The sequence below is a fragment of the Mangifera indica genome, chromosome 2, assembly GCF_011075055.1.
Source record: "Mangifera indica cultivar Alphonso chromosome 2, CATAS_Mindica_2.1, whole genome shotgun sequence".
NCBI classification, from domain to species: Eukaryota; Viridiplantae; Streptophyta; class Magnoliopsida; order Sapindales; family Anacardiaceae; genus Mangifera; species Mangifera indica.
This window is the reverse complement of record NC_058138.1, coordinates 20,839,051-20,855,171: the sequence shown is the minus strand read 5'-3', so window position 1 is coordinate 20,855,171 and position 16,121 is coordinate 20,839,051. Positions and strand designations below refer to the sequence as shown.

The 16,121-nt window shown below is 35.9% G+C and overlaps 1 protein-coding gene and 1 pseudogene across 1 annotated transcript; both read left to right on the top strand.

Annotated features, from left to right (window-relative positions):
- The first annotated feature begins 2,023 nt into the window (after positions 1-2,023).
- On the top strand, positions 2,024-5,141 carry LOC123208668 (annotated as a pseudogene).
- Positions 5,142-10,877: 5,736 nt separating this feature from the next.
- Positions 10,878-14,289, top strand: LOC123199982 (putative calcium-transporting ATPase 13, plasma membrane-type). Its single transcript, XM_044615047.1, has one exon. It carries the CDS (start codon positions 11,025-11,027, stop codon positions 14,091-14,093), a length of 3,069 nt encoding a protein of 1,022 aa, XP_044470982.1. The 5' UTR covers positions 10,878-11,024; the 3' UTR covers positions 14,094-14,289.
- The last annotated feature ends 1,832 nt before the right edge of the window (positions 14,290-16,121 follow it).

Genomic DNA, 16,121 nt, shown 5'->3' with positions numbered 1-16,121 from the left:
ACTAGAATTTGATGTGACCTCTCTTCTCAGTTGTCGACCTCCCTTTGGCTCTGACTCTCTCTACCATCTTGGTCTCTTAAGACCAAAAACTTGGACCACCAAGAGAGACAAGAAACTTTGGAGATCAGTGCAGAAGAGAGATCGTAAACTCAAACCACTTGGAGATATGTTGGCATCGGTGAAGAAAGTTAGGCATTGTGCCGGAATTGGAAGGAAAACATGACATAAAACTAGAGAGATAGAGGATGCAATGACAAGAAGACAGGAGAAAGTTGTGTCATGAAGGAGCTAGAAGGGAGCTCGAACACCAGAGAGAAAGAAAGGCCAACGTTCACTGGTCTCAAGCAGAGAAGGATGGAGGAAGAGGGTCACTGAAAAATATTCAAGAAACTGAACCAGATTAGGGGGGAATTGAAAATTCCAGAAGGCTAGGGGTGGTGACACAAAAAAGAAAAAAAGAACAGGCGGTTAACAAAAATTGCAAAACTGTAAATAGGAGGGGGGGAATTGCACGTTTTCAAATCTGAAAAAAATTAGGTTTTAAAGAGAAAAATTTTTAGTTTTTAAGGTTTAGGAAAAAATAATGATAAAATTTTTAAACTAAAAGATTTGGTTAACTTTAATAATTGATAGATAGATATCTGAGTTTTGAAAAATTAATGGGTGAAAATAAAAAAAAAAAGGAGTAAACTTTGGTTGGCATAAGCCCTTTGGCCTTGTACAAATTATTATTATAGCACAGAATTTTTTTAATTGAAAAAATTAAAATTGGTTGCTTTTTCTATTAAAGTCAACCCACCAATTGATCACCAATCAAAAGCCAGTCTTTCCCAGTTGACCTTATAAGAAACATAAAGCACCTGTCAAATTCTTCGGATATAAGTTGTTACTAAACCATAAATTTCTGATTTTCCACCAAAGTAGGCCCTCTGGCCTTGACCGACAAGTTATCCATATTGCGAATGAGTAATTAAGGGTTCAAAATAGTTCCCGTAAAGTTGGAGCAACTAAAATAACATAAAATGTCACCAAGAAAATCAGCGCTCTAACCATAGTATAAAATATATATTTGCATGGATAAGTTGCTTTCGGCTTTCCCCTAAACAGTTGGGCCAAATAGCCATGTCCCACCCAAGGTTCAATGAAATGCTGATTCCACATGTTAAGTTTCAAAAAACCAATTTCTCACTGATAACACTTCTTGCCCAACAAACGAACTGATTCACTAACATTTTTTTCCAGTCTTAGATTTTACCAGCGCTTAAAATTCCTGGAGACTAATGTGAGTAATTTTCATAGCACAAACAACAGGCTTCTCTCTCTCCTTTTCTTATGCTATCTCTGAACGAATATTGACAACAAGACGCCTTCTCTTTAAACGAAGATAATTCATTTTCGTCCAATGATGAAGATGATGTCTTCATCCAGAGAAGACGTTGTCTTCGTCAATATTCATCCAAAGACGGTGTCAAAATGAGTGTTTAGGTTCTTGAAAATTAACATATACTAACTTTTGACAGGAATAAGTCCTTTGGCCTATAAAATAAAATTAATTGATAGGCTTATAACACGCGCTTGGAGAAGAAAATCCCTTGCAAATGAAGGTCTTCAAAATTTCCAATCATGGGACACAAGTATAGTTTCATATCCCTTCTTTAAAGATCCGTTATATCGTGTACGTATAATGTCATGCGCACGTTTTTTAACCCAAATGAAGTAATTCCATGCATATTTCAAATATTTTTCATATTCCAATAATATTCTCAGATAAAAATTTTATATTTATATTTTTTTTAAAAATATATATTGTTAGGGCCTTCTAAGAAATTTCTGCTGACTGCAAAACAAAATTTGAAATTGTAAAGATAAACATAAAAGAAAAATGAGGGAATGAATTTAAAAAAAAAAAATGACCTTTTATATAGAATATTAATATCAAACTCTTAATTTATACGAATGAAGAATGATTTGGTTTGAATGGGTTTTGCGTAAAAAGAAATACAAAGAGTTTCCTTTCCATACATATACTACAATTGTCACTTGAATTCATACCAAACCTATTTCTCTCGCCAATTTGGTCTCTGGATCATTATCGTTCTTCATTTTGGTTGTTATCGATGGATGTGAGGTCTCGAAAACCATCTGACAAGAAGATGCTTAAGCTTAAACTAGAAGAAGATAAAGCTTCTTCAAAACTCCATCAACGGAGGTGGAGAATGGCTTTCCGGGCAATATATTTCACCCGGGTTCTTGCTTCACTGTCCCGGAAAGTTCTTGAGAACAAATCCTTGCTGCGCTCTGTTCCTTACCATGCCATAGATGTCCCCGGCAACAACCCTTTTCCTGACGTCGACAGGGGGAGGCTTTCGGAGATGGTGAAAGAGAAGATTCTTCAATCTCTTGCCGATTTCGGAGGAATAAAACAGATTGCCGCAACGCTGGAAAGCCATCCGGAAACTGGTATCAGCGGCAGTGAAGCTGATCTTGCAAAAAGAAGAAATGTTTTTGGAGAAAACAGGTATAAGAAACCTCCTCTGAAAGGATTTCTTAGCTTTCTCCTGGAACCGTTTAAAGATACAACTATTATCATTCTTCTGGTTTGTGCTGCACTCTCTCTGGTGTTCGGCACAAAAGAGAACGGCTGGAAAGAAGGGTGGTATGACGGCGGTAGCATTATCGTTGCTGTGATTTTGGTACTCGCTGTCTCTGCAGTAAGTAATTTCAAACAGAGTAGACAATTTGAGGCGCTCTCTGTTGAGAATAACGATATTCAAGTGGAGGTGGTACGAGATGGGAGGCGCCACAAGATATCAATCTCTGATATACTTGTTGGTGATGTTGTGCCTTTGAAGATTGGTAATCAAATTCCGGCTGAAGGGTTGTTCCTGGGAGGCCATTCTTTGAAGGTGGACGAGTCAAGCATGACCGGAGAAAGTGATCATGTTTAGGTCAATGAAAAGAATCCATTTTTGCTCTCTGGTACAAAAGTCACTGATGGGTTTGGTTTCATGCTGGTTACTTCTGTTGGGATGCACACAGCCTGGGGACGGATGATGAGCACTATAAGGCATGAAGTGAATGATCTGACTCCATTGCAATCTCGTCTCAACATGCTGACGTCATACATTGGGAAGATTGGATTGACAGTGGCAATAACAGTTCCCTCTGTCATGCTGATTCGTTATTTTACAGAGAGTACGGAAGACGAAAACGGAAACAGATAGTTCCAGGGGAGCAAGACTAAGCTGGATGATGTGATGAAGTCGGTGATACATATAATTGCAGCCGCTGTCACAATTTTGGTTGTGGCAATTCCTGAAGGTTTGCCTCTGGCTTTCTCTATGAAGAAAATGATGAAGGATCATGCAATGGTTCGGAAGCTCTCTGCTTGTGAGACAATGGGGTCAGCCACAATAATTTGTACAGATAAAACAGGCACTCTTACTTTAAACCAGATGAAAGTTACAGAATTGTGGCTTGGAAAAGAGAGAGTTTATGTTGCTTCCTCAGAAATTTTTCCTTCCCCGGAAGACATTGTTTCTTCAGAAGAAGTGAAACATAAATTCCGTGAATTGCTGCAAGAAGCAATCGGATTAAACACGACTGGCGGCGTATATAAACGGGATCCTCAAGCTGCACCGGAGATTAGTGGTAATCCGACTGAGAAATCGATTCTTTCTTGGGCTTTCACTGATTGGGAAATAAATGTTAATGAACTGAAGCAAAGTTGTGAAAAGATCCAAATGGAGTCCTTCAATTCACAGAAAAAGAGAAGTGGAGTTTTGGTGAAGAGGATCAAGGATGGGGGCGTTCATATGCACTGGATGGGAGCTGCAGAGATAATATTAGCCATGTGCTCCCATTATTATCTGAAAGACGGAAAAGAGGAAGCCATTGATGATGAAAAAACAAAGGAAATTGCAACAATTATTGAGGGAATGGCAGCCAAGACCTTGAGATGCATTGCTATGGCACACAGAAAAGTTGAAGAAAGTTATAGAATTCAACCGAAGATTGAAGAAACCGGTCTGATCTTCTTGGGGATTTTCGGCCTGAGGGATCCCTGTCGCCCAGGTGTAAGCGAAGCCATAAAATCCTGTAAAAGTGCAGGGGTGAAAATTAAGATGATAACAGGAGAAAACCTGCACACAGCAAGGCTATGGCTATTGAATGCGGAATCCAGGAATCGAATTTCGATGATGAAGCTATAGTAGAAGGTGTGAACTTCAGAAATTACTCCTCTGAAGAAAGAAAGAAAAAGACCGAAGACATTAAAGTAAAGGCAAGATCTACCCCATTTGACAAGCTGTTGATGGTTCAAACGTTGAAGCAACAAGGCCATGTTGTAGCAGTGACCGGCGATGGCACAAACGATGGCCCAGCTTTAAAAGAAGCAGAAATAGGATTTTCCATAGGAATTCAAGATACAGATGTAGCAAAGGAGAGCTCAGATATCATCATCATGGACGACAACTTCACCACTGTAGTTAGAGTTATGCGGTGGGGAAGATGTGTCTTCAACAACATTCAAAAATTCCTTCAATTTCAGCTCACTGTGAATGTTGCAGCTCTTATCATCAACTTTGTTGCTGCCGTTTCTCTAGTAAAGTTCCCCTATCTGCCGTTCAGTTGCTTTTGGTGAACCTGATAATGGATTCCTTGGGCGCATTAGCATTGGCCACAGAGCCACCCACAAATGATCTTATGAAAAAACCCCCTGTCGGATTTATTAAGCCTCTCATAACATCAGTCATGTGAAGGAACCTCATTTCTCAGGCCATTTATCAGGTGGCTGTCATACTGATTCTACAGTTCAAGGAAAACACATTTTTAACACAAAGGAAAGAGTCAACAACACCATGATTTTCAACACTTTTGTCCTTTGTCAAGTCTTCAACGAGTTCAGTTCTCGGAACCTTGAGAAGAAGAACATATTTAGAGGAATATGGCGGAACAAGTTGTTTCTAGCAATTATTGCAATCACTATAGTTCTTCAACTGATCATGGTTGAGCTTCTGAAGAATTTTGCCAATACTGAGAGGCTGAATTGTGAGCAATGGGGTTTTTGTGTTGGGATTGCAGCCTTGTCATGGCCGATTGCTATTATAGTCAAGTTGATTCCGGTGAGAAGGTGCTTGTAATCCTGGGTCGTGAAGGGAGCATTCATTTCACCATTAATAAACTTAGTTTACTATGCAGCATAAATAAATATCACCATTGATATTGATGTGATCTTTCTTTGCTGTCAATTTGAGTAGTTGGTACGTGTTGTCGTCGACACCTAAATTAAAATCATAAATTTCTGTAACAAAAATGTAGTAAAGAAAAGTAGGGATCGTTCCTTCGAAGAGCTTTGATTAGTATGTCGTCACAAATAAATCGAAACAAAGAAATAAGAGAGGGTTTTGAATTGAATGCAAATTCTAATTAAAAATAATAAATAAAAATTCAGCGAAATAATCTAAAACAAATAATCAATTAAACAAATCTTGGTCTACGGTCACATCTACCATTGGAACTACGATTGATCATTGAAACCAAAAATGTCAAATTAATTACTCGAATATTCGTTGCGGTATTAATTATCTGTCCTTCCTTATGATTAGTTAATCAAAAACATGTATTCCAATTAACCTTTATTGATTAATAATTCGGATACGATCACGAATTTAATTAAACAATAACATTACTAATTAGAAAGACCAACGAAGCAAGACAACACAAACGTATGACGTTGCATTTAATCCAGTTGATTATTTTCTTAGGATTTACAGTTTCTGAAGCAACAAACGATAAACCTAGTTGCCCCTTTAATTAGATGGATTGAACAATTATGGATTTAACACCTAATCTAGCAATAGATTATATTAATTGATAAACTAATCACGTGCCTTAGAAATCAACCAACACAATCATGAAAATTACTTCAGAAAGATGATCAATACTCAAATAATTAAAAAGATGCATTAATGAATAAAAATAAATCTCACAATCATTGTAGTTCTATGGTTTCAGATCCCTTCAACCAAAAGAAAATATTCAGCCACTGTAAACCATATTTAGTTTTCTAATATTCCAAGTACAATGATGAATAATTTCTCTCAGCAAACTAAAAATAAAAGTATATATATTATCTCTCTACTAAAAATCTGAAAAATAAAAGTAAATTCTAATCTCCTAATCCAACCAAACAAAAGTGATACATATCTTCCTAAACAGAAAGGAAAAAATATATATTTTAATGTATATCCTTCCTCCAAAAATATTATTCCTTATCTATCTTAATTAATCTCATTTTCCAACTAGTAATTATCCCTTTTCTAGGAAGCAAATCTTGATACTTTGTGGTCCTTTGCAGCTGATCTGGACGTCTAGATTTAATTTCTGAATTCTGCTTTCGTCATTTCATGTGCCCACGCCTAGTCAGCATCACGGAATTTGTAGATTAACAGGTCAGCTTCAATTTTTCATTTTTTTGGCCTAACTTACTCCAAAAATGTTCAAAACTTTCTAAGTACAAAAAGATAAGTAATTCCATTAGATTGAATTAAATTTTCACACAACATAAAAGAATTAGAACTTAAAATAATAATAATTAATGACGTTATCAATAGTTACTTCATGTGTGTAATGTTATTATTGGTAAATATTGATCAACTGATTTGGCTATGAATAAGATTTTTTTTCTTGTACAATTTATACATGCAACTTCCTGCTAGTATGGAATTTGGATCAATTATGTGATGAATTAAGATTTGAAGAGAAAGCTAGCCAATCTATTAGCATGTTCAACTCACATTGATTATTAAAGTTTTCTAGTCCAATAAAATTATACGTATCCATTGGAGTACTCAAATAGATACATATTTAATATATATTATCAAATTATTAGTTGATTTTGAATTAAAGATAGAGTAATATTCAATCATATAATAACACATAAATATATATTTATTTATGTATTCAAAATATATATGTATAGTCTTGCTCTTACTATTCATACGAATTAAAACTTAATTTATTGTAAGTTAACCCACCTATTTGGAGACAAAGGCTCCTAAGTTAGCCCAACAATGGGAATTTAAAGGGTAAGTCAGTCTTACATAGAACAAGAACCTTTTACTCTTAATTTATTTTACTAATGATACATTATATTAATCAAAACTTTCTAGTTTTATTCTAGGTTATTAGTTGAGATTTTTTTTTGTAGAATTATGAAACTATCTTGAAAATTTAAAATAAATGTTAATTAACGATCAACCCTTTATCATTCTGCACCCTCCCACACCAAACCCATCCCTTGCTTTAGAAAAAAAAAAAAGAAAAAAAGAAATCCCATTATCTTCACATCTCCTCTTCGTTCAACTCTACAATACTCTCTCTCTCTCTCATCCTTGAGAGATCGGTTTCATTGTCTTCAATGTAAGTCTTTCTCATCCTCTTATTGTACCAAGCTCAAAAATGGAAATAGTGACGCTGCCAGTTTTAACTCTTGATAGTTGCTCCTAGCCATGGTTGGAAGACTATAGAAAAAAAATAAAAAGTATCCCCGTACAAAAAGAAACACTGTAATATAAGTTTGCTCGAACTGACAGATTTGTGGCATTTGTCTATCATAGATTTGCTAAAATTGTGAGACGTTAGCAAGACTATTCTAATGCTCACGTCGGATACTATAACCGAAAAAACTAACAGCAAAGCGGGTTAAATTTTCCACTCAGCATTAATTACTGTCATTTCCAAGTCAATACCAAACAAAATTTCCAACAAAGACTCTTCTAGACTCATTTTAAATACAGATTTTCTTCACAAATTGACTCGAGCAACAAGTTATCCATGTAGGGTGTAGCCACTAAGCGTTCATCACTTTACAAAATTTCCAATCAAGCTGGAGCATCAGACGCCATAAACTGGCCATTTGATTTATGTTAATCGTGTAGTGTGAATCTTGGGTTGGTCATAAACTACCCCGTCAATTGGTGTGAAACTGCAACATAAAAATATCACAAAGAAAATTAGCATTTTAAGAAGTTGGAAATTTTCAGAAAGTGATCCTGTGAAACATGTTTATCATTTTATTCAATGAGACGAAAGAAGTGCTTGAAATTTCAAGGAAAAATTAAGCACTCTGAGTGCTACTTTAGTTTCATAAATATGTCACATCTTACATAAATAAAAATTTGAGTTAGTTTATCGTCTTTAATCCTATTAACAATTAAGTAGACATGTTTTATAAAATGAAAAAAAATGATTAATTGCATAAAATTTAAAACATATGGATGATGGTTATGTTATTCACACACTTCACGGACTCGTACATAAATGGCTTATGAACTTTCGCAAGCTTTACATGTGAAATCACTTGTCTACTAAGCTTTATATGTGTAAGCAAGGTATCACATGCATCTTTTATAAGGGAAAATGATGGGAAAGAAAGGTGGCACCTACTTCACGAGACAGCGTCATAGTGTATGTTTTCTGAAATTAAAGTAAAGACTACGATTTAAGACCTTGAAGACATCCCAACTTTTCCTATGTTTCTTTTGCGAAAGTAATTAATTATTATTGCGTGAAGTAGAGTTGAAGTTGGAAATGTAACGGTTATTCTGGGGGAGAGGGGCATGAAGAGAGAAAAATCATAATTAAAAATCAAATATCTCATACTTAATTAGGATTAGATTAGGGTTATCCTAAGTTGGGTGAGGAGACTATAGTTATAAAATCCAAAATCTCTCTTCAGGGCTCTACTCCGTAATTTGGTCATTCCAAGGATGCTTCTCGAGTAATTCTATGCATATTTTGTGTGAGAATTCTACCAAAGAGTCTATATCTAACCCTTTTCGCATTCGTTTATTTTATAATTAGCATTAGATTTGATGAGCTTCAAGCAACTACTTGTATCGCGTCTGCTTTGTTTGAATTTGTATTTGTCTCATATTGTGCCATTCTAGGTGTAGGTTTATACCTGGTTTAGATACTTTATGCTTTCGAAAATGCAAGGAAAGGCAACGAATTAAGGACCTTGTAAGAGATATCGACTTTCTATGTTTCTTTCAGGTTACGTTACCCGAAATTGAAGCTTTAAGGAAGTAACAATTTGATAGCATGAATTAGACTTGAAGTTGCAATTCAACGGAAAATTAGAAAAAGTTTCGCTAATTGCTTCACATGCAGCACGTCCAGATTAATGGGGAATACTGCTGCCCCAACAAATGAACTGAGTGGACACCTTCCCCTTTTGCCCTAACCCTAACATGACTCCGCCATCATAGACTATAGGAAAATTTTAAAATATTTTATCATCCATATCATCAATGTATCTTAAATGAATTTTTGCAATCTTAGAAATGTTTTTCTCTTGCCCTAAATTTAGACTGATTTCCTTCTTTCTTTGATGTCAAATCAGTCATAATAACAAGTTTATATTTCCTCCTGTATTAAGTCAACTGAACTAATTGAGGTAGAACATTACAATCAATCCAACTAATATGTAATTGTTAGAATCGTGTAAGTGGGAACAAATGTGGGTTGGGCAGGATCCACAAGGAGCTTGCATAGTAAGTTTTCAGAAATTTTCAATTTGTTATTAATAAAAGGATACACTTTTAGTTGAACCAACCAAGAGAAATGTTTGGTGTTAAATTATAAAAAGAATTGGCATTGGCAAGTTATGGAAATCAAAGTTCAAAGTCTTAACTTGATTAAAAAAAAAAAAAAAACATACGTAATTAGATATACATCAGCTTCATGAATAAGGCTGTCGTTAAAGTAGAAGCAAAGGATTTAATAGTTAAAAAGAAAAAGAGGGAGAGAAAGGAACTACCACGAAGAAAAGAATAGAGATATATACAGAAAAGAAAAAAATAAAGAGCAAACCGAGAGGAGAAGTAAAGGAAAAAAGAAGGGAACGCAAAGGAACAATAAATTGACCAAAACAGTCAGCATTTGGTGACAGAACGAAGGAAATAAATTACTTCATTGCAGGGAAATCGACTTATTTTATCACAATTCACAAGAGAGAACCTGTTAAGAAAATGTAGAATTGCCCTACCATCTAGAAAATGACGGAGGAACATAATGCATAAGCCAATTCTATGATAAGAATTATTAATAATTTTGTTTGTGAATCAGGACACTTAATTTCAGAATTTCAGACTAGACAAATCAAATTCCATAGTTTATTCATTTGTTCTTCTGGAAACCCTGCTTCCTTCTTGGAGGTGAAACACGTACATTCATAAAATTAATCAACGAAGCAAGCATCCTGGAAATCACCCAAGTACGAATTCTACAAAGAATCATTGAAAATGAAAGGAGAGAACACACGCCTTTAATTCTTCCAATCCAAGAAATCTGGAATCCTAGAAAATATGTCGGTTATTTTTTTAATATTAAAATTGGAAAAGTAATTTGGGCCTAGTAAAATTTTAAAGTAATATGCAATCTTTACAACTATTCCTTACTATATAAAAAAACGTAATAAACCCTTTTCCTTTTTATCAAGTTTTAAGCGATTTTTTTTTCCTTTTAACATAAATAATTCACATAAACTTGAAACATTTGAAAGATTCTTTCCCAGAAATCAAGATCTATAGTTCCAGTTATTTTAAGAAATTCCCCTAAAATGGCACACGGCAAATTTTGTTTACTGTCAATTTCTTTTAATAGTAAATTTGTGAAATACTTTAGATATCCGTAGTTAAATTAAATTAAATACTTTAGATACTTTAGAAATTCCCCTAGAATTTGCTTTCAGAAATTAAATTAAAATTCCTTGGCAAGCTATTACACATTTTCCAGGGAAAAGATATCCGTAGTTACAATATAAATAGATGAACTCTGTGTACTCAATTCTCACCATAGAATTTTTTGTGGCTTTATTTCATTGTTACTCATCAAATTCTTCTTATTTTGTCTGTTTATTTTTCTCATTTCCTTGATTGATTTGTTGTTGACATCTCAATCCATTATTTTGTTCATCCAATTTACACTAGTCCGATACTTCCAAACTCTTCCTTACAATAATGTCTTTGAGGAATCGTAAACCCAATGAGCCAGAGCCATCTAAACAAGGACACAGTATTTTGGCGGCGGAAAAACTCCAAAAAAGAAGGTGGCGATTGGCTTTTGATGTCATTCGCTTCACCCGGGCTCTTGCCTCTTTGTCAAAGGTAGCTCTACACAGCAACAAAGGACTCTTGCGGTCCCTCTCCTATGTTGCCATTGATGTCGGTGGAGCATTGCCACAGGATGAGGCTGCCGATATTTTTCTCGACATTAATCAGAAGATACTCGCTACCATGGTGAAAGAGAAGAGCTTCGAGTCTTTGAGTAATCTTGGAGGAGTGGAGGAAGTTGCTGTAATTCTTGGAACCGACAAAAAAAATGGCATCGCAGGCAATGAGGCTCAACTTCTGCATAGAAAGAATGTTTTTGGTAAAAACTGTTACAAAAAGCCCGATGCTAAAAGCTTTTTTAGTTTTGTTTATGAAGCATTCAAAGATACAACCATTATCATACTTCTGGTCTGTGCCATACTCTCTCTGGCTTTCGGTATCAAAGAAGATGGCTTGAAAGAAGGGTGGTATGATGGTGGCAGTATTATATTTGCTGTGTTTTTGGTTGTAATTGTCTCTGCCATCAGTAACTTTAAGCAGAACAGACAATTTGAAAAGCTTTCTAACGAGAGTGGTGACTTAAAAGTTGAAGTAGTTAGAGATGGCAGGCGTCAAGCAGTGTCCATCTTTGAAGTTGTAGTAGGAGATGTTGTGTGTTTGAAGATTGGCGATCAAATTCCGGCTGATGGGTTGTTCTTGAATGGCCACTCCTTGAAGGTGGATGAATCCAGCATGACTGGCGAAAGTGACCATGTTGAGATTAATGGCAGCATAAATCCTTTCTTGCTTTCTGGCACAAAGGTCACCGATGGCTATGGTTCTATGCTTGTTACTTCTGTTGGGATGAACACCGCATGGGGAGAGATGATGAGTTCCGTTAGTCGTGAGTTGGATGAGCAGACTCCTCTGCAAGTTCGCCTGAACAAGCTGACATCCTATATCGGGAAGATTGGATTGGCTGTAGCTGTGCTGGTCCTTCTTGTTATGTTGATTCGTTACTTCACAGGCAACACCACAGATGAAAATGGAAACAGAGAGTTCAACCGCGGAAAGTCAAAGTTTGATGATATAATGAATTCCGTTCTGAGAATTATTGCTGCAGCAGTCACCATAGTTGTGGTTGCCATTCCAGAAGGTCTGCCTCTTGCTGTCACTCTTACTCTGGCCTACTCTATGAAGCGTATGATGGTTGACAATGCGTTGGTTAGAAAACTCTCTGCTTGTGAAACAATGGGCTCTGCCACAACAATCTGCACAGACAAAACAGGCACCCTCACTTTGAATGAAATGAAGGTAACAGAGTTTTGGGTTGGAAAGGAAGCCATGAATGATTTTGATATTGTAGCTGATGTTTATGAGTTGTTACGAGATGGGGTTGGTCTAAACACAATTGGAACCGTTTACAAGTCGAATTCTGCATCAACTCCTGAGATATCTGGTAGTCCAACTGAGAAAGCAATACTCTCTTGGGCTGTGTTGGACATGGAAATGAATCTGGATGAGTCAAAGCAAAACTGTGACATAATCCATGTAGAGACCTTCAATTCAGAGAAAAAGAGAAGTGGTGTCTTGCTGAGGAGGATCAATGAAAAAGTTGTTCACACACACTGGAAGGGAGCTGCCGAGATGATACTGGCCATGTGTTCACATTATTATGACAGAAATGGTGCCATGAAAGTCATTGATGGTGAAGAAAGAATCCAGTTTGGCACAGTTATCAAGGGTATGGCAGCTAAGAGCTTGCGATGCATTGCCTTTGCTCACACAAAAGTTTCAGAAGAAAATGGGCAAACTCATGAGAAGCTTGAAGAATCTGGATTAACCTTGCTGGGATTCGTTGGTTTGAAGGATCCATGTCGGCCAGGTGTGGGAAAAGCTGTAGAATCGTGCAAGAAAGCTGGAGTGAACGTCAAAATGATCACTGGAGATAACATCCACACGGCAAGAGCTATAGCTGTTGAATGTGGAATACTCAGCCCTGGTGAAGATTTGAATACAGAAGCTGTAGTAGAAGGTGTTCAATTCAGGAATTACTCATATGAAGAGAGGATGGAGAAGATTGAGAAGATCAGTGTGATGGCAAGATCTTCCCCTTTTGATAAGCTTTTAATGGTACAGTGCTTGAAGGAAAAAGGTCATGTGGTAGCTGTTACAGGAGATGGGACAAATGATGCGCCTGCTCTCAAAGAAGCTGACATTGGGCTCTCCATGGGAATCCAAGGCACTGAAGTTGCAAAGGAAAGCTCAGATATAATCATCTTGGATGACAATTTTTCCTCTGTGGTGACTGTTTTGAGGTGGGGAAGGTGTGTCTACAACAACATCCAAAAGTTCATCCAGTTTCAGCTCACAGTGAATGTTGCAGCCCTTGTCATCAATTTCATTGCAGCAGTTTCTTCTGGTGATGTTCCACTGACTGCTGTCCAGCTCTTATGGGTGAATCTAATCATGGATACCTTGGGAGCTTTAGCATTAGCCACTGAACGACCCACCAACCAACTTATGACAAAACCACCTGTAGGTCGATCAGCTCCTCTCATAACCAGGGTCATGTGGAGGAATCTTGTTGCTCAGGCTTTGTATCAAGTAACTGTTCTATTGATCCTGCAGTTCAAAGGAAGATCTCTCTTCAGAGTGGATGAGAATATAAAGAACACCCTCATATTCAACACATTTGTTTTCTGTCAGATCTTCAATGAATTTAATGCCAGGAACCTGGAGGAGAAGAACATATTCAAGGGGCTGCACAAGAACAAATTGTTCGTCGGGATTATTGGGACAACACTAATTCTGCAAGTGTTGATGGTGGAGTTTCTCAACAAGTTTGCCAACACTAAGAGACTGAATTGGGGGCAATGGGGTGCTTGTGTTGGTATTGCTGCTATGTCCTGGCTGATCGGTTGGCTGGTGAAGTGGATTCCAGTTTCTGAAAAACAGGGTCGCTCCTTTTCCAAGCTGGGAGGATCTGCAAATTGAAGAATTTATTATAGCTACAGTCTGAATTTTATTTTTTTAGTGGTCCAAATACATAGGATGGAAAAGAAAGAGGATTTATTTTGCCGTTTTAACTTACATTTATGTACTTTCTTTGAGAATTATATTCAGTCGGTAAAAGTAAATTTGTTCATCCTGATTATACAAATTATTATACCACAGAAGTTTTTTTATTGAACTCTAATGTTAAAATTGGTTACTTTTCTATTAAAGTCTTTCAAAGTAGCATGGAAACTGACAATGGAATGCGTTTCCACGCTTCAGAAACGTTTCTTTTTTTGAAACTCCTAAAAACTTGTACGAAATATTTCGGATCGTTTTAAAATTTTGAAAAATTTTGAAATGCATTTCTTTTAAAAGGAAAATTGTAAAATCAATTAAACACATATTTTTTGTATTTTCAAACCTGATCTCCACTGTTCGATGTGTTACTCATCTCTTTCCCGATATGTTATAGAGATTAATGTGTATTATTGTTTTTTTTTTAAATATCTACATGTATTTGCTCAAAAACAATTTACAATAGATTCTATGATTACATTTTATAATATTCTTTCTCTTTATTCTTTTTTTATTATTTTATTATTTTATTATTTACTTTTTTATTGTACAAGTTTATGTATTTTTGTTATAAAAAATTTAATATTTATAAAAAACTTTTATATTTTTTATTTTTATAAATTTTTTCACATTTCCGTTTTCTATATTTAAAAAAAAAAAATGTGTTTCTATATTTCCGTTTTCATGCTTTCACGTTTTCTGTTTCCATTTCCGTGTTACATAGAAGGCTTCCCGCCAATTTGATCACCAATCAAAAGCCAGTCTTTCCCAGTTTCCCTCAAAAGAAAAAAAATAAAGCACAAGTCAAATTCTTGAGGAATAGTAAAGGGTCTATTCCATTCTACAAGCTTACCAAAATTTCTGATTTTCTACCAAAGTAGGCCCTTGACGAACAAGTTGTCCATATTGCCGATGAGTATTCAACGGTTCAGAGCATTTCCTGTAAGTTTGGAGAAACTAAGATAACATAAAATGTCATCAAGAAAGTCAGCGCTATAAAAAGTATGAATTATATATTTGCATGGATAAGCCAACTGACAGAATCAGTAAACAGTATCACAAAACGGAGTTTAGTCACTTTTGGCTGTCGATCAATATCAACGAAATGAAGGCACTTTTGACTGGAAAACCTTCTCTTTCCTCTGTAAACACCCGTTCTCCAAATCCAAAGTACTGGTTAAAGGAAAAAAAAATGATGGTCAGGTGTTTGAGATCTGCAACTTTACAAAGCCACAATACACTTAAAAAAAAAGTGATGCATGCTACCGTTTTATTCAATAACTGAAAAGAATTTTTGCTTGGAATTTCCAGGAAAAAGAAATACTTCACGAATTACTCCAAATACTTTAATTTCATAAATGTTTTCTGTCACATTTGCATCGCTGAAGAATAAGTCTGTGCATAGGCTTCAAATCTATTAATTCAGAATATGGGCCTTAGCTGGAGGAAGCCAGCTCTTTAGCGTAAGCTCTACTCACCCCATATCATCTGCTAAGTTATATATCTCATCATCATCATCTATTGAAATGGAAAATGTAAAGAAAGGAATATAGTACCAACTGTAACAACATGATCCAATTCAGACTTCATCATTAGAAAGGAATCATAAAAACCAATTAGGTAAAATAGACATTTCTTGTTTCTTTCTTTCATGTTTCATCACCCGAATATGAAGTTTCGAGGAGTAATTAATTATTATAGCGTAAAGGAGACTTGAAGTTGGCTATCGAACAGGATTTTATAAAGGTTTCGCCAATTACGTACTATGCTGCACTGCATTAGTGACAGAGACACTTCCTACCCAACAAGTGAACTGATTCATTGGCGCTTTTTCCGTTTTGGATTTTACTAGCGTTCCGAAATTCCTGTAGACCAATGTCAGTGACTTTCGTAGCACAAACGAGGGATTACTTGCCTGAATTTAGGTCGACATCTTCCTTTTCTTGATCT

Coding starts and splice junctions, on each gene's coding strand:
- LOC123199982 (XM_044615047.1), top strand. CDS start 11,025: ATGTCTTTGAGGAATCGTAAACCCAATGAGCCAGAGCCATCTAAACAA.